Source organism: Pagrus pagrus (assembly GCF_965226575.1).
Source record: "Pagrus pagrus genome assembly, chromosome: 20".
NCBI lineage: Eukaryota > Metazoa > Chordata > Actinopteri > Spariformes > Sparidae > Pagrus > Pagrus pagrus.
The window spans coordinates 25,535,093-25,559,552 of NC_140207.1; the positions used below are offsets into that span (position 1 = coordinate 25,535,093).

The 24,460-nt window shown below is 41.1% G+C and overlaps 1 protein-coding gene across 4 annotated transcripts in view; it reads right to left on the reverse strand.

The window, feature by feature from the left end:
* Positions 1 to 24,460, reverse strand: part of plppr5b (phospholipid phosphatase related 5b) — a 161,558-nt gene that overhangs the window by 19,596 nt on the left and 117,502 nt on the right. For all 4 annotated transcript variants that reach the window (XR_014621183.1, XM_084340506.1, XM_084340504.1 and 1 more), the window contains one exon: positions 8,063 to 8,313. Coding sequence is in view for 3 of the 4 variants with exons in the window: in XM_084340506.1 (XP_084196632.1) it covers positions 8,063 to 8,313 (251 nt within the window). In the remaining variant the exon portion in view is untranslated. The remainder of the gene's footprint in view (positions 1 to 8,062; positions 8,314 to 24,460) is intronic.

Consider the following 24,460-nt stretch of genomic DNA (forward strand, 5'->3'; position numbering starts at 1 on the left):
ATGTTTTAAAATGTGAACAGCACCAATTAATGAATGAATTAATTTGAAAGCATGCATGTGTGTATGTGGATAACAAAATAATGGGGTGTGCTTTGCTGTGTTAATAACGTTATAAGTCTCTGCTGCAGTGTTAGCTCCATTGTTGTACAAGACACTGAGCAGACACAGAGTTTTTGAGGTAAAACAGACTGAGCAGAGTTATTTTCTTCAGTTTGTTTAACATGTTGAATGCTGCGGTGTGTGTTTGTTAGCTTGTTAGTGGTTGTCAGCTGGTCTTGATTGTTACTTCTGACTGCTGCTCCGTTCCATTAACGCTACAACGTAATGTCTCGTAAGGCATAAAAAGTGATAACAAACATGTGGCCTGCTTAATGTTCGTCTTGCAAAGGTGATTGATGAACCAGTCATTAAATAAACGAAATGCTTGCAACCACTGCCTTGTTTGAAGATGAGCTAGATAAATCTAGTGTGTGCTGTTGCTGGGCTCTGGTGTGACAGTCCTGCAGTTAACCTACCATCCACCCCGGCCACCTGCTGCGACTGCAGCATAGTACATGTTAGTCACTCAGAGAAACATTGTCTTTGAACATAATCCAGACAGTTACAGTTACAACAATTACATTGTTCAGCATAACATAATTGTAAAAACAAGTAATATACAATCATCATTTCTAGGAGAAATTTCATTGTGTATCAGTTGCCACTGCCCCTCAACATATCATGTCCCTGCTCTGCAGTCATAATTCATGTCACATTGACAGATATTATCAGGTTGCACCGTGGTGTGTGTGTGTGTGTGTGTGTGTGTGTGTGTGTGTGTGTGTGTGTTGGCCTGTCCTTCACTGGGTCAAGGGAATTCTCCCTGTGAGTTGTGGCTTGTATGAGCTGTCATATAGTATCAATTTTATACTTGATGATACACAGACACACCTGCCAGTTGACCTTTACAAAACACACATACACACACACACACACACACACACACACACTATGTGTGTGTGTGTGCGTGTGTGTTTATATATATATATATATATATATATATACTGTATATATGTATGTATCTATTTATCTATGTGTGTGTGTGTCTTCAGTTGTTCAGTTTCACAGTAAGACCTCATTTGACTTGAGACTCCTCAAGTCAACTTGATTTGTCCTAACAGCCTTTGCAAGCTTTTCACAGCTAGGTGCAGGCTCCAACCAATATTTCCTATTTAATGTCGGACATTAGCAGCTGTTGGCATGGTCACTATATCAGAGGCTTGTCAGCTAAACGGAGAGTGCTGCAAAATGAAAAATTCAACCTGGGGAGACGAGGCTGAACTGCTCTTCCTCCGCTCAGCATCAATCTCTTTCTTGCCATGTTCACATGGGTTCCTGTGGTATTACTGAGGAAGAGCTGCTCAGTCAGAGACACACAGACAGAGCTGTGGAGTCACTGATCACAGGGTTGGCGGTTCAATCCTCACCTCCTCCTGTCCACATGTCCAAGTGGCAAGATGAACCCCACTTTGCTCCCTATGGTCCCGCAAGCAGTGTGTGCTTGAATGGCAAAAACCTTGTAATGCATGGACAAAAGTGCTATGTAATTTTAGTCATTGTCAAAATGTATTTATTCTGATGACATATTTGCAAAACTGTACCAGCTGTTACTAGGAAACATATATTGACACTAAACAAGAGTATTTCAATGATTAATCTTTAATAAAACAACTATTAGTACCACATAGAGAAGTGGTTGTATTTTGAGTGAAAAAAAAATTGTGAATTTCTGTCCCATTTCTTTTTGAGGCTGGTACATACCAGACCTGCACTGGTACGTACATTACTGCTTTGGGAAACAGACGGTCCAGCACCGACGAAGGCTCTCGTTTTTTCCGGTCTACGATGGACAATTTCAGCATGTCATTGTGCAATGGGGTAAATACTTTTGCTGAGTTTTGTTTTTTATTTATATTGTTTGTAGTGTTCTTACTGCTTTTTTACTTATATTTTTCACTCATTTATTACAACTGTTTATTTTGATGCTCTCTATTTTTGCTATCTCCTTTGCTGCTGTAATAATGCAAATTTCCCCATATCTTTCTTATCTTATGATCAGACTAACTACTAGCAATCAAAATGAAGCACTGCAACCTTAAACTGCCTTATAAACTAATTTGAGTACTATGTCACAATGTTTAGCTTGGTTTCAACGGTGCAGGTATTGTCTGAATGACACATGTTTTCTCCTCGGGGCCTACTGTAGCTATATGCTTTCAATGTTGAGACCGTTGAGCGCTACAAACCCCTATACTCGACATGACTTGATTGCTGCTGATACCAGCTCCTGTATGTGCAAGGTGCTTTTGACACTTCCCATACATGCAGTTCTGCAGGTCGTACACTGAAGTAAACAGATGAGACAGAGGTTGAGGTTCATGGCTCACAAGATTCATTTATGTATGAGTGTGTACCAGCAGTGAGTCAGGCAGTGGATTCAGTGCCTGTCAGCCTGTGGATACTATTCCTGTTGCCTGCAAAATAGTTTTTGAGACTCTTTATTGTTTAGCTTAATGATTTAAATACCTTTATTGTCTCCAGTTTATTTCTTATTTCTGCTGCCGTTATGACACAACACACTTCTGAGTTAGTAGATTTTTGCTGTTTTTTTTTTTGTTGGTCCTCTGGACTGCCACCCTCCACTTTCCGAGTTGAGTCCTTACAGATTGCTCCATGCAACATCCAAAATCCATAAGCTACTCAACATCCTCCTGGATCCATACTCTTCACTGATGTTTTACTATCTATCTATATGTAAATTAGTATTATAATTATATGTAATAAAGGCTTATTCTGTGTCCACTTATCTTTGAACACTCAATTTTTAGTGTCAACTTTTCCTGAGTTTTGAACAAAGCTATCAGTTTGTTTCTGTCTTTTGCTGCATGATGTGCACGTTTGCCACTCTGAGACCACTCTGTGCCTATTTAGATTTCTTGTCAAAAATAATAATAATAACTTTGCGTGCCAGATAGATGCCTATTTGGGTCCAGACCCACACCCCTGATACATTCTCCTTTTTATCTTTATGTTTGGGCTCTCTGGGGGAGTGGAGGCCTGTAGGGGAGCCCAACCCCTCTGTTTTGCATCTGTACACCTTGGGGTACGTTGTTATGATTCTTGTTGGGATAGAGGGGAAGGGTGAAGTGTTAGGGCTACATGGCCCTATTGGTCACAAAATTATTAAATCTACACGTTAACACTAGAACAGCCATGACAGTCCTTTTGACCTTTTTCAAATGTATGATGTGCTTTGATGAATTAAAAATGACAATGCTTCTGGTACCTGACTTTTCTTTAAGTGTCTTCAAGTATTTTCATTTAAAACTTTTTTTATATCAATTATACAAAAGGTAAAGGAAATGTGATAATTTTTACCTATATATACCATGCACAGATTTGCTGCTTTTAAAGTGACTGACTTGATTTTTTCTCATGTTTGGAGATGCAGCTTGGTTGCTTGGCAACCATCATCATTTATGGTCAGAAAACACCCACTTTCATGCTCTCAAAATGATGCTAATGAGTAAAATCTTTTCATAACAAAAAAGGAATGAGCCACACTGATAAAATAATAAGAATTAGGGAGCTTAAAACTTGCTTCATACTTGCAGCTAAAAATGACACAACCTTTTGAAGATTCAGGCTAAAACATTACGATAGGCATAACTGAGTCTCCACATTACCATTAATTATGGGGTAATTACGGCCTTGTTTCGATAAATCCTCAGGTTCAGCTGATGCTGGATGGCTGTGCTTGGGTAGTATTGCTATAATGGCCTTGACAATAAGAGGCTAAAGAGGAGGAATCATCATGTCCTCAGAGCTGCAGGGTTCTGTGTGTGCCCTTCTGCTATTGTGTTTAAGTGTCTGTGTGTGCAAACCGCATGCATGTTCTCAACACCAAACTGCACACACACAATGGCCTTTGCTAAATGACCTAGATAACATAGGCAATCTGCTCTCCCCATCATGAAAGGGGTCACTGACGGTCTAAAGCCTTGTATCCAACGCTCATGGGCACTCGGGCAGATACTGGCTCTCTGACACAGAAATTCAAAGCAATCAGACCATCAGCAAAAATCAGAGCCTTTCTGGAAATGTTTGATTCGTGCATAAAGGATAAATCCACAGTGAATCACACAGGGCACAAATCTACAGCTGCACTGCTCTCTGTGGTTTAAAACTTTCAAGCATGTTGGACTGCTGACCAAAGGCTGATAGATTAATGAGGTATAACTGCTACTGCTACACCAGGTTACGTGTCAAAGCCCACACAGCCATCAGCCCTGTTCAGTATGTTACTTCCCAAACTCAATAAGGTCAGACAGGCGATCCTTTGGATGTGATCAGCACTGGGGTTAAATGGCATACTGTACAAGCTGTATAAGAACTTCCCAACAATGCTGAAAGTTCTATGGACCCTGATGAGAGATGCTTGGAATCACACTGATCATCCCTTCAGCAGGGCAAAGGGCCATGGCAGTCTTCATTCTCACAGAACAGATCTCCAAGATCATTGGCCATTTCAGAAGGATAGCCCAGCCTAAAATTAAGGGTAATATTTTCCTCTCAGTCATGGGGAGAAGAATGACCACCTACTTGATGGACAATGGCTATATCATTACCAGATGCATGAGAGCCAGGGTCCATGGTCATGGGCTGCATAGAATATGTCAACATGATTGGGAACAAATCCCGACCGCTCAGAGGGAGACAAAAGTCCTGCATGTTAGCCTACATCAACCCAATACATATTGGTCAGCTCATTGTCTTTGCACTGGACTTTTCTGTATCCCAGATAACATCTTAGCCATGGTGATGAGAAACCTCCAGGACTTACCCATGTGGTTATCACTGCAGAGGTTCACCACCAACTGGAGGTAGAAATTGCAATGAGGATTATTTTGTAGCAGTATTCAAAGCCATATTGACAGCAAGGCAGGTGTTGTGAGTAATCTGGCTGCCTGTAGACAAATCCAGCATTCTTGGGTACAGGCATGAAAAGGCAAGACTGATGATGGAGCTGAGGGACTTCTTCAATGAGACAGTGAAGGACATGCATGTGGTGTTGTGGTGGTGTGCAGGTGGTGAGAGCAAGGAAATTGTGGGCTGAATCGCAAGTGCAAAAGATGATGAGCAGACTGTAGCACCAGGAGTGCAGGCTGGCTCTAAACAGGGTGGGTAGGATAGGGTGATCTACCCAGCTTGTGGTCCAGATCCAGCAAGTAGGAGAGGAAGAACCTTGATATCTCAGAAGTCACAAGAATGGGGTAGGGGAGTTCAAGGTGAAGGCTGTGGCAGAGGGGAGGCAGGGGCACTAGGACAACCTGAGGGAGTGTCATGAGTCGGGCAATCAGCTGAAGTTGCCTCAGGAGGTCAGCACTAGAGGCTTTCTGGGAAGAGAAGAGGACTGCACAAGGCCACCAGAGAGGCACCCCTAGAGACAGAGGCAGAGAAGACGGACAAGAGATGGGGAGCCAGCAACTCTTAAAGCAGGCTAGTTGCAGGTTGTGTCAAGAAGTTGTCAGTGTTCACTGCAATGCCACCAGGAGATGTTCCAGGTTCCAGGCTGATGACCATACAGCTAAGAGAATATGGGCACCAGCGGAAGGGCAGACGGTAGTGCTTAGCAGGATTAACACCATCTGTACAACATGAATTACTACCACTCAGATTCTATGCATGTAATGTTTGTATTTAATATTTAATTGCATCTTTTTTTCCCCAGCGCCTGATTAGCTGCCTCTCACAGGCTACTTTCATGCATGACTTGCCAAATCCTATCCAAATACATGCATAAAGGCGTGGATAGTTATCAATCCATATATTAACATAACAATAAGAAGGAAAAAAGCCAATTCAGAATTAATTTTGACCTCAACATCTAACTCATTTTGGTGATCATATCTTCAACAATGTGAAAAATAGCTTACATTGCTATCTAGGTCAAGGTTAAGGGTTTGTTTTCTTCACATTGACTTCCCCAAATTTTTGAAACTCCCACTTAAATTTGAGCAGATTTTGATAGCAAATAAAGTAAAAATGAATAGAAATTGAAGGATGTCCTGGGATGTCCTCTACCTACTTCCTCTGAGTGAAAAACTGTGTTTGTGGCTGGTGACTCAATTGATGTTTAAACATTCTGTGTGCAAAAGCAATTTGGGCTGAACATGATTTGCATTAAATGTATTACTCATATTCTTACACTTCCAGAAAAGACAAAACATCAATGAGAGAAAACTGGGATTGGAAAATGCTAACTTGGTCTGACTGTATAATTTGACTTGGCAGCCATGCAATAACTAGAAAATTGAATCACTTGAACATGGGATCATTTTACTCAGCTTTTGTGCCATTATCTGAGTGACATTCTCAGCACCATTATAAACGTTACACACTCCTTCAAGTCTGTGATTTTGCTCCTGCTCACATTCACCCAATCTTTTTTTCAAATATTTCCCACTTAAAGAAATTCTGTGAAACTTCTGTTTTGTGCTGGAAGCTGGTCATGACTTTATGCTAGCAGACTCCATTTTTACGTTAGCTACTGTTGCTCTCTGTTAACGGAGCAGAGAGAGGCACTGCAATGAGGCACTCAAGAACGTGCATAAAGTCACATTCTTTGGACTGTCGTGGAAAATTTGGCCTGAGTCCTTCACAAAGAAATCCAATCCAGCAGCATTAAACAGCTTAAACAAATCGGCCACAGGCATGTATACCAACTGAGAGAGATGGGGAAAGTCTCCTTTATGACGCCACATTACAATCTGCTCAGTATAGCTAATAAAAAAGTGATAAATACATGTACATTGCTATAAAGAGCCCATTTCAACTATGCACAAAAAACCTATCCCATTTGAAAGGAAGTTTAAAGGAATAGTTCAACATTTTGGGAGACTGAATGTGCGCAAAGCTGAAATTTTACAAGTAATCCCTCATTGCATAGGAAAACTATGTGAGGAAAACTACAGCAAGTATAGATGAAAGATGACGGTGAGAATGGGTCTATAAACTATGGTGGACCAGTTTGGGTCACACTTACTGTCAGCCTTTGCTTTTTCTTCCACACAAGTTTGGCAAAATTGTTGGTCTGATTCTAACCTGTCTGAACTTATGACTGCTTATGTTTCTTGACCCATCATCATATTACTGATAGAAATTATGCAAAAAACTATAACAATAAGACCCAAGTGAGGCATGGGCGCTATCCAGGTTCTGTCACTGTCACCTGGTGTCACATTCTGCTACAACACAAATTTTGCAATACCATCAAGAGCTAAATGTTTGCTCATAGAACTGCTTACATCCAGTGACCACTGTGTTTTTTTGCTAATGCCAACTTCTGTTACACAAATGGCAGGATGTGCTTTGAAACTCAAGCTCAAGGATGGATCGTCACTAAGTCCAAGCTCCAAAGCTGTAAGTTTTGCTATTGCTGTAGGTTACCCTTTTTTTTGTAGGTTAGTCTGTTGAGTAGTAGTAGGTTAGCCAGCTCAACTGGCTCGGTTGTTAATGTAACACAACAGCTCCTTCATCTCTATGATCCTCACTTGGATGTTGGTCTGTTGCTGCTGTATGTAAATGTACTTGACAGACAAGCCCTGTAGTACACTAACTATTGTACTTATATAAATATACTTTGGGTTTTCTACAAATAAATGCTGTTGAGATGTCTAATCCTACCACTTGTCTAACTCTGATCACATTACCTTCACTAATTAACCTACATTATCAGGCAGACTACTCCTCCAAAAACACCTCATTGTATTCGAAGCTTGTCCTCAGGAAAACAACCAAATAGGTTGAAAAATCAAGTAGAATCTTCAACAAAGAAACAAAAAAATGTGCTATACATTTTGTAAATAAAGTTTTAACAAACTTGGATTCTCCTTTTATAAAGCTATAGCAGCAGATACAGAGCTTCAATAAATAGGGATGTTTGGAAATTCAAACTTAAAAATGTAAACTGCAAGTATTTTGGTTAAGAGGAACAAGGTACAAGAGGAGCAGAGTAACTCACAGCCAGGTAGAGTGCAGCGTAGACACTAAGTGCAGCCTCCTTCGATGGGAAGGTCTTGCGGGCACGTAGGATATCGTCCTGGTTTCCTGTGCAGGCCTCCTGGTGGCTGATGTAGCGCAGGGCCTGTTGGCAGCCTAGTGCAGTGTAGTTGGGCTTACAGACCGTCAGGAAGTATGGTGCCAGGTTCCCTGTCACTACCTGGCCAGCATTGACAAAGATGTCAACGGTGAAGAGGCCAAAGGTATAGACTCCTGCAAAGAAAACAGATGTTAAGAAGGAGCACACATGGGACAGATGGAGCTACTAACAGAAATCATGTTTTCTAGACTGAAAAGGTGGAGCTGATTAAAAATGCACTGTGGGGGTTGTCACTCTACCAGCCACCTCAGCTACCAATGCACCTCATCACAGCTTAACATGCAGAAGTTTAGCTGTCAAATTTCAGTTCACCACCACCAACTTGCAGACAAACGAATACCATATACCTGAATACAAGATGATATTTTCTCTGAGAAATACCTTTGAAGAAGTGGCCATGGATTATATTACAGGACTAGACAATTATGAGAGAGTACAGGTGTAACACTGGCTCCTATACTGAGTGCATTAACAGCTGTTTATAGCCTTCTAATCTTCAAGTTTTTTTATAATGCGTCTTTTTATCAAAATTAGTTTTGTTAGAATGGGTTTTGGAAGAAACAAGACATCTTCCAACATTTTCATCTCAGAGTAGAAATGATGAGCTCAAAAAGGCAGTCTGAAAAATGCTTGAGTCTGAGGAAATCATTTTGACTGCTTTCAAAGTCTGACAGGAGAGAGTAAGTGTGTGACACAGACAAGCTACACAAAAATATCAAAAAATTCAAAATATTATTTGTCATTTTACAACAGAGGGATTCACAATGAATGGAAGTTGTAGCCGATTCATGCCACACACATAGAACATATACAAAGACACTGAACAGGATTAAGTGTAAGTAGATTATGGCATGGGAATTTTGCCGTCTTACGTTTCCTTAAGAAATACAGCTGTTTCTGAGCTTTCTTTACCTGGCTGGAGATGTGTAAGGGCCGTAATAGGTTCTCTATGATGCTGATTCCTTAACCTTAAATTATTCTCTCTCTCCACCTCAGCTCCACTGATGTAGACGGGGGTGTGTGTCTTTGCCTACTTTTCCCTTAAATCATCAATCAGCTCCTTGGTTTTACCGTCATAGAGCAGAAGGTTGTCCTCCGTGCACCACTCTTGCAAGATCTTTGATTTCCTCACAATATAAGTATAAGTCTCGTTTTTACAATAGCAAATAATAGTAAGAGATCAATAGGCCTTGAAAAATTATTTTCAACCTGAAAAAAGACAAACTAAATAAAGAGCAATCAATGAAAATGAGAACTATGAGGAATTTTATTTTATTTTTTCATTTCATGTAAAAAACAAGAAAACCATGATGTGACTAATGGACAAATGAACAAATCACTGTTGTCTCACCCAACAACCTGCATGCATCTGCAGAATCACACACTGTATTAGTAAGTGAGGGATTAGTAAAACAGTTTCTTCCACCCAAATGTTTGCTTGTTCGGAAGATGTTTTCCCTGCTTACCTGTTCCACTTCTGTTATAAGCATAAGCATAACGGTAAGCATTGTGCGTTCAGTAATGTTCACTGATGCTCTTGGAAGAAACAGATTTATGGACTAAATAAATGTACACTTATAGAGAAGAAGCAGCAACAAAACAGCTGGGACAAATTATGACACTACTGTTTTTCTCATGATATTATTTTGAGGTCCTTTCAGACAGCGAGAGTTACAGCTCGGTCACAAGCAGCGTTCTGTATTTTGAATCAACAGCAGCAAGGTGTAACTCCATAATCATCTCAGTCAGCGGTGTGAAATAGCTGTTCACATTCATGAGAGCGGAAGCCAAGTCTCTCTCCTTCCTGGCACAGCACCTGCTGTCATGTTAACACTGGAGGCAGGTTCAGCAACCACTCATTGTCTGAATATCTTTATAGCAGCTGCCTGTCTGGGCATCCCAGAGCTGCTACATATGAACATACAGCTACACCCACATAAGGACCACACCCAACTCTGTGATGTGGACCACTGCAAACAGGTGAACACACATCACCATCAGTGGTATTATCGACCATTACTGCCAGGTTAAGGTTCAAGGTTCAGAGTGATTTATTTGTCATTATACAACACAGCATCACATAACGAAATGACAGTTTGTAGCACCTTCATGCTTCACAAACATAGAACATATATACAGGGTGAATTTAAATAGCTGCAACAAGATGGTGATGATAATATGGTCGGCATGTTCATAGTACAAGTTTGACATAAACACTGTCCAGCTGCTCTGACTGTGTTTGAGCACCAAGCATCAATGGTGTAAAGCGTGCACCTCTCGTAGCGCAACAACTTGATCCTGGCTGTTGTGGTGGAGACAGGCCTCTATAAAGATGTGGGCGCAACAGTTTCTGATTTCCCATTGCTTGGCCAGCCTGAGTCTCATTTGTCCATTTCAATTTCCTGTGATTGGACATTAGGTAGGAGCAGCATGTGCCACTGGAGTGCATGTACAACTGTTGCCAGACAATAGCCTGCTCTATTCTGTTTTTATTCTGTCTAAGTTTGCAAAGTTATATTATGTTAATTAATAATAATGCAGAAGCAGCAATTGTTCCATTCTATACAGAAATGTCTGAGTTAGTGTATCCTCGGTCTGTAGCTCTGCTGGTTCCCCTCCCTAATCTCCTGAAAAATACACATCGTGTTGAGACACTAGCACAGTGCTGCGTAAAACAACAAGGATGGGACATCAATCATTCAACCAACGTGTATTTTCATTGCAAATGACTCCCTCCAACACCAGACGGAGCCTGTTTATCCCACAGAAGAGACCTGCTGCTCCTCAAATCACGTGACACTGCATAAAACAGGTCGCTGTCTGCAGGGACACCACAATACCAGGAACACAATCCCTTGCTACACACCCAAACACACACACACACACACACACACACACACACACACACACACACACACACACACACACACACACACAAACACACGGTGTAACAGTCACCCAGGTGCCACTGTCCATTCATACTGCTCTTAGCCAAACCAGCCAGGCTTTACGTCTCAGTGATTGAGGGGCTTTAACTGAAGTAATTGCTTCCCTCATACAAAGCCCGGCCCTCTGCCACTCTAAATTACCAAACAGGCACTAAGTCAGGCACACTGAGAGAGATGTTTACCACACCACAAACACACACATACGTTTGCTACTGCAAACTAATTCTGATTTAGCTGGAAGATGTTCATGAAAATGGGTGAGGTGCAAGGCATGTCCTTCTTCTTTTCTTCTTTCACAAGTCCTTGTTTTAAATGTCGCTGTCTAACTCGTTGCCTCACCTCTCTCATTCCTCATCAGCCAGACAAAGGAGCAGTGTAGGGCTCCAAATGCTGACAGGTCCATTTCTTAACAAGCATCAAATAGGTTTTGTCAAGTGTCTTGTGATTCACTCGCTGAGCACTCACTCTGTCCCACTTTCTCCGTCACGAACGAGGAAATGTGGGTGCTATGTTTTTTACGGACGACTTACACCCCCCACCCCCATCATCCTGCCTGGCTTTGGAAACACAGAGAGGGACAGCCAAAATTGCTTATTAGGGCATAAATCTAATTCAGTTTGCCTGCTTCAAACACTACCATGATCTGCTGCAGAGTCACTATGTAGCCGCGTATGTGCTCTGGAGTATAAGCATGGATGCCTCTTGGCTGTATGAGATCCTTCTGTCTTTGCATGTGTGTGTGTGTGTGTGTGTATGTTGGTGGGTGAGCCAGGTTAATGCAATGCACCTCTTCTTTGATCCAGTGCCAGCGTCTTCCACAATGCTGCAGTGTGATGCACAATCCAGTCATTCTTAAAGATATCACACTTTCCAGACTCCTTGTGAGCTCACAAACACTTTGACACACACGTCATTGGGAAAAACCTCAGGATACTGAGCTGAGTGGTGAATATGAAGATGTGAATAAGCTTGATGTCATAGAACCAGATACAATGTTAAAATATGTAGATGAAGGTTCTCAGTCATCCAGGTCATGGTAACTCTAAGAGCTGTATCGTAGGCAACTGGACGTGTTTCAGTTTCTTGAAGATGTTTCACCTCTCATCCAAGAGGCTTCTTCAGTTCTAACTAACTGGAGGGGAGTTGCAGGCTTTTAAACTCTGTGTGGGAGTGTCCTTACAGAGTTGTTAAGGACACGTGTGAGCTCTGAGTTTCAGAGTCGTTAGGGCCACTTGTGGGTCGTTGACCCGACCGGCCTTCATGTGGGTTGCTAGGGCTAGGTGAGCCCAGGTGTGAATGATAGTTAAGCTGTCTGGGGAGGAAACTCAGTACTGCATTGTAGGTGGCTGATAAGTAATGTCTTATGTTTTGTCCATAGGATGGACAAGTTTCTGGCTCAGTGTGTTGCTGGGTTTGAAGTGAACCAGGATATGATGTTTATTGAAGATCCTCCTGAGTTTCTCAGATATTCCCGCGACACAAGGAATGACAAAGACGGAAAGACGTAACTACATCGTCATTCCTTATGTCGCAGTAATATCTGAGAAACTCATGACTCGTGTCATAAGTAATTTCAGACTAGTGTTGAGGTACTGAATAACTTTCACATTCAGGAGGCGATGGTCGACCTTGATCAACCCAAACCTCTCTGCACTTTCTGCTACTGTAAATTGATCAGTTCAACTCTACTACAAACGTCAAATTGTCAGTGTTTGACAGTGCAAAGCATAAATCAGCCACCAAATTTGTCTTTATACAAGAGTTTACAGAGCTTGAGTGAGGGCATGGTTAGCAGCATCTGCTGCGGTTATCCAGCTACCGGAAGCATGGGGGGGTTACATCTAAGTATGTATGGTTACATGTATTTCTTGGTAAACAATGACTGGTTGCAGTGACTGTGTATGGAGTCTTATTGTCTCAGTGAATTTGTCAGGTTTGGTACCATTATTACCGTCTGTCTGAGACCAAAAACAAACTATGTGCTCACAAACTGTACAGCCAGAGACACTGGAGGAACTGTTTGTTGTATGCTTTTTATCTTCAGGTATCTATCCATGAATTTCTTTGGGGAGGTTACTGGAGAAACGATTACAGTATGGGTGATAGTTATGGTGCTCAGTGGAATTAGCTTAAAGTGGACATTAAACAGTACATGTATTTAGCATAATTTACTAGACGGATTTATACTCTAAACATCTTTACAGATTAACAGTATGTGTCAATGACACATTGATTAATTTATTGGCTAATCTTAAGTGTGGCGCCATCTTGGCCCAGCATACAGTAGAATGTGACGTCATGAGGTTGGTTGGCTTGGAAGGCCTACTTTAGTTTACATTTGCTAACGAGCAATAGCACTGAAATTACTCACTCGATGTAAAATACAGAAACCAAAACTAATAAACAATGTAAGAGGGTCACTTTTGTATCGCCATTGGATGCAGCAATGAATTTTAAAGACTACAGATACAGATGTGTACAGATCGTCCGATCCAGGCTACTAGCAAAGAAGAAGCTTTTGTGCCCTAAGCAAAGGGCTCAACGGCGCTCTCATGTGGCAGAGCAGTAATGCTCTAAGAACTTGCGCAATGTCTTATTTGACATAAATTTATAAAACTGCTCCCATTACGATGTCCTGGAAGCCTTCTGTTGGCAGTACACAGACTATATAGTTACATATATATGACACTTTATATGAAAAATTAAATGCGTTGAAATGACGTCTGTCTGGACCAAATTTGCAAGTGCAATATGACTTCGGAAAAAAATACATTCATATTAACCATAGTCTCTCTTTCAACCTACTAGTGAAAAAATAATGAAAATAATTACCCAAATTTGTGTTTTATGACACGTTGGTGTTGTATCACCCAGGTTTCGACTAGAAATCAATGTTGAAATTCCATTTGTGCTGCTCTTGTTGAGTGTGAATGTGCGTAACTGTGCCGATGTGATCAATGCATTCCTTACCATCAAGATACCATAATCTACAGTTTTCCTACAGCTCTTTTGACACTTGAGAAATGTTGATGATTTTTTAGTTTAATCCCTTGTTGCTTCTTGAGCGGACATTAATTGAATTAAATTGAACGGTATACTGAATTAGAGCCACTGTTCATCTACCTGTTTACTGAATTTTAGAAAATCAACTTGATGTCTAGTTCTAGAAAAAGGGCAAAAATGCAACATCCTGCACTGGAATGAAACATATTGGGTTGAATCGTCCATTAAAGTACGGAATTTTTGACATAATAAGTCTTCTACTATATTTCCCAGCTGTTTCCAGCAGCATAAACAGTTCCTGCTTTATAATATATCTGGAGCACTTTGCAACTGGCCGTTTTAAAAAGTTCAATACCATAAAGTTATTATTATCATTATGCTGTACACATTTTGATTTTGAATATATACTGTAACATCTTATACATAAGAGGCAGTGTTATACCATACAATACTGCAGATTCACACGTTCAATTTAATTCAGTGCCTCAAGCAAGCCAGGGTGGCCGGATAATCGATCCCTCTTCGCCCGCTTGCTGTCACTGCTAATCGCGAGTTTCCCCGACGGTGTTGTTAACCACTCGTGTGTGTTGCAAATAGTAGTGTGGCGCCAGTTAAAATGAATGAAGCTTTTACTGGAGGTGGTCTGAAGTATGGGCTGGGCTAATAAATCACTCTTGTAGTTTAGTTCAACACCGTAGTTATTTTCCTTTATCTGTGAATGTCCTTATATCCATGTGATGCTTGTTTACCTTTCTCAATCAATTTACTGTCCATTCGCTCCTTTTCCGTTTACCAAACCCTTTCAAAATAAAATACATCCGTTTAACAGGAAGTGTCAAACTAAAATATCTAAAATAATACATAGTAAATAAAAACCAACATGCACTATGTTGGTGTCCTTTACAAGTAGGCTAACTGCACGATGCAGAGACATATACAGCACCACCACAGCTCGGTACTCAAATCAACAACTGCACCTGTGAAGAAAACACTAAGAATTAAAAGAAAACACTAACAGGCCAAAACATTTCAAAATGCATGTGCAACTCGATTAAATAAAAGTCTGTTGGTCCAGTCATATATTTTGTCATTGTAGTTTTCTTAAAATCTCGTCTCGTCTCGTTCTCGTGAACACAATATCGTGTCTCGTCTCGTCTCGTGAGCTGAGAGTATCGTCACACCCCTAATATTTAATATATATCATAATATATCATAACAAATACAAATATTTTAATCATGTCTATATTGTGACACTATCATTACTATCATTTAGTATTTATACTGTGCTATATTTTACCATATCATGTAGATATATACCTGAATTTCCCCACTGAGGAATAAAGGCTCATCGTGCCTTATCTTATATTATCTAATAATTGTCTTTATCTGTAATGATCTGTCATTGAGTTTATCTGTGTCCTCACTGCTATGAAAATATAGACAGCTGACTCACTGCCAGTATCTCACTATTTGTTTTTGTTTTATTATTTAACCTTTGTTATTTATTTATTTTCATTTTTCATTCACTTTCCTGAATGAAAAAAAAACATTTGATGTCAATTAAATAATATAATATAAGCAGTTCGGGATGTCTCCACTATTATCAACCCGAGAAAATCAGCCAAATTCAGCTCCGCAGTTCACTTGCATTTGTTTACAGGCGAGTCTTGCCCTGTCCAATATAGCGGCAACGTTGATGTATCGCAGCAACTAGTCAAAGCAGTCAACGCGTCGTCCACATGTATATGTCTGTATGACTGGTAGCTTATGTTGCTGCTCCTGCTAATAACCACTAACTTTCTTGCTTTCTGCATCACAGGGACTGATTACCTGTCATACATTTAAACATATTCACACATTCAAGTTTTCATATCCATACCTCTTTCAGTGACTTATATCACTAGCTACACAGTTGATAAGTTACATGCTCTCGAGCTCCACTAATTAGCCTAGCAGCTAGTGATGGCCTCTCCCTCCTTCTCCCTGTCCTCCCCTCTCTTGCTCAGTGTTACAGATGTTCATCTTTTCCTCTGCCTCTTTTAGCGATAGTGAATAATTGTAGGGTATTTGCTGTGTTGGAGGCGAGGCTGAGTGAATTAGTGGATACCTGCTCCAATTTGAAAAGTGCAATGAGATAAATGTTGTTGTGAATTTGTGCTATACAAATAAAAAATGACTTGATTAGAACCAATAAGCAATTATAACTTATCAAACACTGGTAACCATGGTAACACAAATACACATCAGCATGTGATTCAGGAGATCACTGACAAACCGGACCAGAACTTTAAGGCAACAAGAGATTTATTATATTTGGGTCTTCTTGACCAACTAAACTACAGTTGTGAAAAAATCTACTTTCAAGACCTGCATTATTTTTGTTTCATCTCACGTTCCTAAATTAAATAAACTTTGTTTAAGCAAATCATCACACAGCAGACCTAAGGCCAGGCAGAATGAGGATGTCCTTAATAAAGCTTAATAAAGACACTGTTTCTTTTAATCCACACATTCTGACCAGCTGCAGGTGTTATCAGATTGTACACACAATTAAGTCAGTATCCAAACTTGTTAAATATGTTTAACAAGGTTGTTTTGCTCAACTGCAAATGAAATGGCACACGGTCTAAAATCTCTCTCTCGGAGGACTTAGGCTCTATTTTTTGTTCTCTTTTGTTGTGTGCCCGTTTGTGTTTTTACAGCTGCACCATTTTGAGAACAGCCATTTTCCCTTTTAAAATTCAAACTGCTGATAAGCTTCGCCAATGGGCATCATTACAGCAATTAGCCTTCCAGTTGTGATATGAATGAATCAGTGCAGAATTCTCTGACTCTGGCAACAATGAGGAAACACAGACAAGAGCTTCAGCCACTGAACATACGATTAGTAGGATGAAAATGTCTCAGCACTATAAAAACATGCAGACAACATTAAAAAATAATTAATTAGTAATCAATGTTTAAATGCTTTAAATCCACAACCAACTGCTATTTTAAAGTGGCACCTTGCTGGAGGTATGGAGTGTGAAGGACACTGTCCAGTAGCATCATGTGCTTAACCCATGCTTACTAAATGCTACTATATTTAGCTACTACAGGTCAGGATATCTCAGCATCTGGTTCATCAATATCTGCAAAACTCTCTTTCTTAATTTGTATTATTTCATTTGAGGATATGACCGAAACTAATCCATATAAAATACATCAACTACATACTAAAGGAAAAAAAACACAGGGAAAATGGCTTCCTGAAACTTGCGTGATAGGGATCCAAAATCTGATCTACAGATCTACCTCTGACTAAGGCTATGTTCAGACTGCAGGCAAAACTTCTCTCTCAAATCAGGTCTTTATGACAGACTGTCTGCACCATCATTTGCAAGTGATCACATCAGATGTTTGTGTCCACACATCACCATCTACCTGCATGGGTTGCTGCGGTAACGACATGGACCTTAGTAATACATAAGCTGGTGACACGTTTGAGAAATAGAGAGCCATCATCTTGACTCTGTCAAGTCGCGAGCAGACAGTTTATTTCAGCATGTCTGTCCACAGACTGTTGTTCTCTGTGTTGTTCTCTATGACGCTGTGCAATTTGCAGCCTGGATCCTGCTCAGCTGCTCTGTCACTCTGTGCTTGACGTTGTCCTTTTGTGTGGCATTGGGAGTGACAGAAAAGTCTCTTTGAAATCTGATATGAGCGGCCAGAGCGACCAAACTGAGATGCATCTGTAGAAATCTGAACTGAATTTCATTTCAAACCGCCTCCAAATGTGATTTAAATTGATTTGCAAAAATTGCATTTCATGTAGTTTTTCTGCTGTCCAGACTTCCTAAAATCAATCTGGATACAATCTGGATATGCCAAAAAACTCATTTGGGCTGGTAGTCTACACTACTGTAACAATATGCCTATGAAAATAGGTTTTAGAAACGCAGACCCCACAGCTCACTCTTCTCTGCTTAGACAGAGTGGTCAGAGTGCGCTCCGCCACTCTGAGAGTATGGTGTTCTGAATAACCAAAAGGAATTTTCAAACAGCGCCCTGAGTTGACAAACCATTCACTTTGTGTGTGTCTGGAGCTTAAAATGGGGATTTATGAACGCAGCATTAATGTGTCTCATGAGTCCTCCATTTTGGTGGAGGTGCATAACCCTAACCTCTTTTTTCTTACAGTAGGATCTATTAAAATATTGTTCTAAACAAAGAAAAGCAGGAAAGTGACAAATGACCTACAGTACCTGAATATTCACTGTGAGGTGTTCATGGTTCTGTTTTATTTCTAATATGTGTAAAAATAAACAGGTCCTAGGTTCGATATTTGATGTAGAATGTAATGTGTAGTTACAACACAGGAGGTGATGTGGTTAATGGAGTTACTCTTGAATTCAATAAATGGAAGAACATGTCGAAAAACTGCCACAGTCACAAACTCAGGCTTAGAGTTGAGTGCAAAAAACACAACAATGTGAAACATACTGAGGAGGCTGAGGATAACCATTTTCAAAGATAATTTTTAGAACATGTTCAAAGAGTGCTCATGGTGCAGAGCAACCTTGGGAGAGAGGTCGAACCCATCCAGAGGAAGAGAGAGCGATGTTTCTGTGTTGAGTGAAATCACACAGTCAGAGCAGAGCTTTGCTGCATTCAGCAGCCACAATCACTTTAACATCAGCAACACCGCAGTCTCTGGAGACGCTGCTCTTACTGATAGGAGTGTGACATAGATAAAACGTTAATGCTGCGAGGTAGAGAAAGGGAAAATGAAGGAAGGTAGGACAGTTCTGTGGTACTCTAACACTGTAAGTGTTGATTATGGAGGACAGCTCTTGGTCAAATGAGCTGCTGTGAGTTGTCCTGCTCTTCCAGTCTACCGTGTGTTTCAAATACATGTGCCTCTGATGAATCATACAAATAAAAAATAAAACTACTGAGATGGCTGTGGCATACTTTGGCATCCTGGTAAGACCTAACAATCTATGATCAGCCTCCACATTTTTAGAAGCTGTGTACCACAGCTGCAATTTAAAATTCACTTACAAAATAGCTGCGTCTTCATCTGTTGGAGTGGTCGTGGTCTTTATTTTCATTCTTATTGTTTATTCTATATACACACACACAATAAGGCTTCCCACTTACAAAGCAGCCAGTTAGCTTCATTGAAACACACCCAATCTGAAGGTATATTAGTGGAACCCCAGGTCTGCAGTAGTGAATAGATGTTTTATCACTGTCAACCATGTCCCTCTGGAAGGTCGTTCAAATAAATTCCATACAAGTTGGATGGGCGCCCTTATTTCAGGTTCAAACTTTTATTGTAGGCGTCTACTAGAACATGTTAACATGCTTTATTGTTCAAAAACCACGTTGTTCTTCTCATACTGTCCATTTAGCTCAGTCCTCCTTAAGGCCTTCCACCCGAAAAGCCCAGTCTGCTCTGATTGTCAGCTCACACAGGCCTGAGCCAGCACTGCTCAGTGTCAAGAACCGCTTCTAAACCAGGAACTTCACCACCACGTTAGTTAAGGAACGTGATCTGTAATAACATCAGCCTCACTGCCCAGCGAACCACTAAGCTACAGCTTTGTAACTGTCTTTGTATGGCGTTAGCAAGCTAACTGCTGGATGCTAAGTTACACACAGATGCCAAGCAAATTAATTCCTGCAGTTTGACCTTTTTCCACACAGTTTTCTTCAGGGCAGGTCCATCAAGTAGACTTACACACAGCAGCAACACAAATATACTAGTAGGATCCTGGAGCAAAATGGACTGTAATACGTTTGGTTTGGACCCAATAGCAGCACAAAGACAGGCAGGTATCGTTGGTAACAAACTTTATTAGCACATGTGCAGGAAACAATGGCAGTAGGCAAAACAGTGTCTTCTGGCTGCTGGCCTTTAACAGTCTCTGGTGGGGATTGGAGATTAGGCTCAGCCAAACCAAACCAGGACACTGGTGAGTAATGTCCATGAAACTCAGTCTTGTACTCACTCAGTGAAGGAATAATCAGAGTCACAGAACTGCAGGAAGCCACAGAGGAGACGGACGGTTACCTGATTCAGCTCACTCTGTAGAGCTGAATCAGGTAATCACCAGGGCCCAGTATTTCAAAACTTGTAATCTGGATCAGAGTAATCCGGATAATGAAATCCTGCTTTTCTCAGTCATGGATCACGGTGATCCTGCTGACTTTATCTGAGTATTTCAAAACACTGGCAGGGTGGATCAGCGTGATCCCGACCTGGCCGGATACGGATTTCCAGATCTCAAGTCTCCGCCCCCGCGATCTGAAAACATGGCGGACTACTCCGCAAAAGGAGCAGCTGAGAGCGCGACTTTCACGTCAAAAGTCTGAGTTTACCGTCGTCTAATGTGCAGCGGTTAAAAGACCATACGGACGCCAACCAACATATCATGCAAGCCAACTATTTGAATCGTCACCTTATTAAAACCAGGCCGTAGCGATCTCTAATTGAGCCGCGACTTGTGTGTTAAGCAGCTAGCGGGCTGTCGTTAGTGTCACGTCATTGGCAACACAGCAGACTTATAAATAGGCTCCATGTGCACAGACCTGCTGCAGTACTTAGAAAACATGACGCCACACAGTATGAGTATTAACTACACGGTTTGCTCAGAAGTGTCAGAGTGCTACAGTAATGCTGGTGATGATATCATGTTGTTGTGTACATAAACACAATGTGGGATTGTGGATTAAGATACTCACACACCTTCTACTTTCAGAGTCCACTCACAGTCATGGACACTCAGCTACAACAGGGCGAGTGCTGGAAATCCTTGGAAATGCTTTAATTGCATTGATACATTTAAGGTTTTCAAGTAATTGGAGTTTGAATAAAGTGCTTGAAACTGCTCAAAATTGTAATAGCATTGCTTTCATAGTATATACCTTGGTCAGTGATTTAAATAAAATTAAAATATTTTACTATGTTTTAAATTTCTTACAATTACTTTAATTATTTGTTAAAAGTACAACACTGACACTTTAGATTAAGTGTAATGAACATCTTGAGTAACAATATCTGGCAGAAGTGGAGCTGAAACTTTGTCAATCCAAGTCAAATCCACCTCTGAGGTGGGATTCAAATGATCCTGAAATTTTGGTATCAAGTTGATCCAGATATCTGCCTTGTGTTTTGAAATACCCAAAACCAGCCTTTTATCTGGATTAAAGGGAGGATTGGATTACCAGAGCTGGATCCTGATCTTCAGGATCAGGATTCTCTGGATCTGTGTTGAAATACCCAGTTTTCAGATCAGATCTAGATTTAATCCAATCCGACCAGGATAATCCTGTCAGATCACTTTTGAAATACTGGGCCCAGGAGATCGATGAGGCAGGATAGTCGGAGGCAAGCAGGGTCGAAACCGGGAGATCAGGCAGAGTAACGCTGGAGAGTCTGGTGCAAGCATCGAGAACAAACTGGCAATGAGTGAGTGTGGAGCTGGGGCTTAATTGCAGCCAGAGCAGAGCAGAGAGCACAGGTGAGTGGAGTTGGCCTAATGAGAGGGGTGTGTCTGATTGGCAGATTGAAGCAGGTAGGTGCAGAGTGGTGAGGCAATGATGAACTGTGACATGGACTTCTTATAACAACAAAGCATATTGTGCGAACTGAGCTAGTGCTTCAGTAATTTTAAAACACACACAAATCTATATGAATATACTGAAACAGGCATCAAACCTACAATGTTCAAAGTTTCTCTTGACTGTCTCGCAATATTATAACATTAGTCCAACATCGCAACATACTGGGATTTGCCACATTAGCCAAGCAACATGCTAATGCCTAATTCACCAAACTATTCTACAAAATAAACAGTAAAACAACATAAAACATGGCAAGTTTAGAGTTTGAAGTCGGGTCACAGGCAGCCAGCAGGCTATCGATCCATTCTTCAGCTTTAACTAGGGATGTTCCGAGCCGATCTGCGGGATCTGGATCGGGGCCGATATGGGCATTTTTTCACTGATTGGGATCGGCAATTTTGAATGTGGACCCAAGCCCGATTATTTTTACGTCAGCAGTCGTCAACGGAGCACAATTTGTGGCAGAATGCAGACGCGCGCATCAGGTCTGGAGAACCTGTGGATAAAATGTCTGCGGTGTGGAAATATTTCAAATTAGAAAGCGAAAGCGGTCCAACGGCGACATGTAACATCTGCAATACGACCATTTCGTAAGGGGGTAGCAAAAGAGCTGCATTTAGTACTACAAATTTGATACAGCACATAAACAAAAACATGAGTTCACTCAAGCAATACAGGCAAAGGCACCGAAGCAACAGAAACTAAAAACCAATGTATTGCTACATTGGTTTTTACTAGTTTTTTAATTTATATAGATATATAAATAGATAGATATATAAGATATATTTATAATAGATATGCAGAATAAGAGAGAGCCACATAAAAGGATTTACTTTGTTTCAACAAAATAAAAAAAGCTATTAAAGGTGACATATTATGCTCATTTCTGCTTGTTGACATGGGTCCTTGATGTCTAAATGGAATGATAGTAACATGCTTTGGTCGAAAAAACCGAAGGATTGAGCACAGCAGGGTTGTTTACACACCAGTTTCACAGCCCTGCTCTCAGCGGCCGGATTCAGTGACTTTCCCTTTTATGCTAATGAGCTACTGCGTGCGCCGCCCACTTCTTCCCGCTCGTTGCCATGGTCCCGCCGGGACCATGGCAACGAGCGCTACACAGCAACTTTCAATAAAGTTGAGAAAAAAAACCAAAAAAAAAACAACGAGCAATACACAGCGCAACGCAGCTTTTCAGTGTCCGTGCCTGCATAAAACTGATAGTAGCACAGCAGACATGTAGCAGGTAGCCCCTGTCTCCAGCTCCAAAACAAAGTAGTGACTGCTTTACTGCAGATAACGTTTTGGTACTCTCAGGTCTAGTCTCTCATGCCAGCAGCTAACGCTACAGGCTGTAGCATTAGCTGTATGGCGAGTGGATAGTGCCAAACCAAGGATTACCAGGAGAAGGAGAAGGAGCAACCTCCCCTCCCGTCGCCGTCAGACCGTGTGGATTTTTGAATGTGAGTGAATGGGACAGCGATTGGTTGGCAAGATGGCAGCCAGCACACACGCTTCGCTGTGAACTCCTCCAAGTTTTGGGCACCATTTGCTCTATAAACTAAGGTAAACTTAACGGAACATCACTTTCAAGAACTGGTATGTGAGGAAAAGGACAATATAAGAACCAAAGTCTAACTTGTTATCGATTCTGGAAAGATACACGGACTTTCTCTTCTCCCTCTTCTTTGAGCTAACGCAAACGGGCTAACTAGCCAAACGTTAAGACAACAACATGACAAAACGAGTGAAAGAAAAAAAGGGGAACATTTTGATGGACTGCAATGATGATTCTCTGCTCAGCTTATGCTCTCCTTTACCTGATACTCCTCTCTCAAGCCCTAACTCCAAGAAATCATGCTCAAGAGATAACGACGAGGTATCCAATGCAGACATACTAAAAGCTGTCCAACACTTAACGAGCAGGTTCATATCTCTCGAACAGAAGATAAGCCAAAACACTGAAGAGATTATGGCTATCAAAGAAAACGTCGAAGGTATTGAACACATGGTGAAGACAAACGATGACAAGATGCAAGTGATGAGTCGCCGGATCAGCGAACAGGATGGAAAAATTGAAGAAGCAGAGCGTTACAGCCGACGCTGGAATCTGAAACTTTTCAACCTACCGGAATCCGCCAATGAGTCCACGGAAGATCTAAGAAAACAAATCTTTCAGATTTTTGGACAAATGGCTCCAGATGAAAAAAACAAGCTTGGCTTTCTCGTCGACACAATTCACCGAGTTGGACGCCCCAGAGATGACAGGAGCCCTCGTCCTGTGATAATCCAATTCACCATGCGCACCTTCAGGCAGAAAATATGGAAAACTTCAATGACCGCCGCCGTGATGAAGGAGAAAAAGCTTCGACTTGCGGAGGATCTGACATATGGTGAAAGACAATGCCGAAACAAACTTTGGCCACTGGTTGAGAAAGCCCGCAAAGACGGAAGAAAGACTGCATGGCGTGGTCCAGATGTGATCATCGAAGGAAAGAGAATCACCGCTGACTCAATGAAAGAGTGAAAGATAACTTTTGAGACACCCATAGGTTTGTCCCTATCTCTCCAGCTTCAGAGCTGAATGTTTTCCTTTTTCCATTAAGGAAAAAAAAGGAAAGATTGTTTATAAACCACTTGTTAGACAAATATGTTACTCAATGCATTCCAGTTATAGTTACAGTACTTGAATTGATTA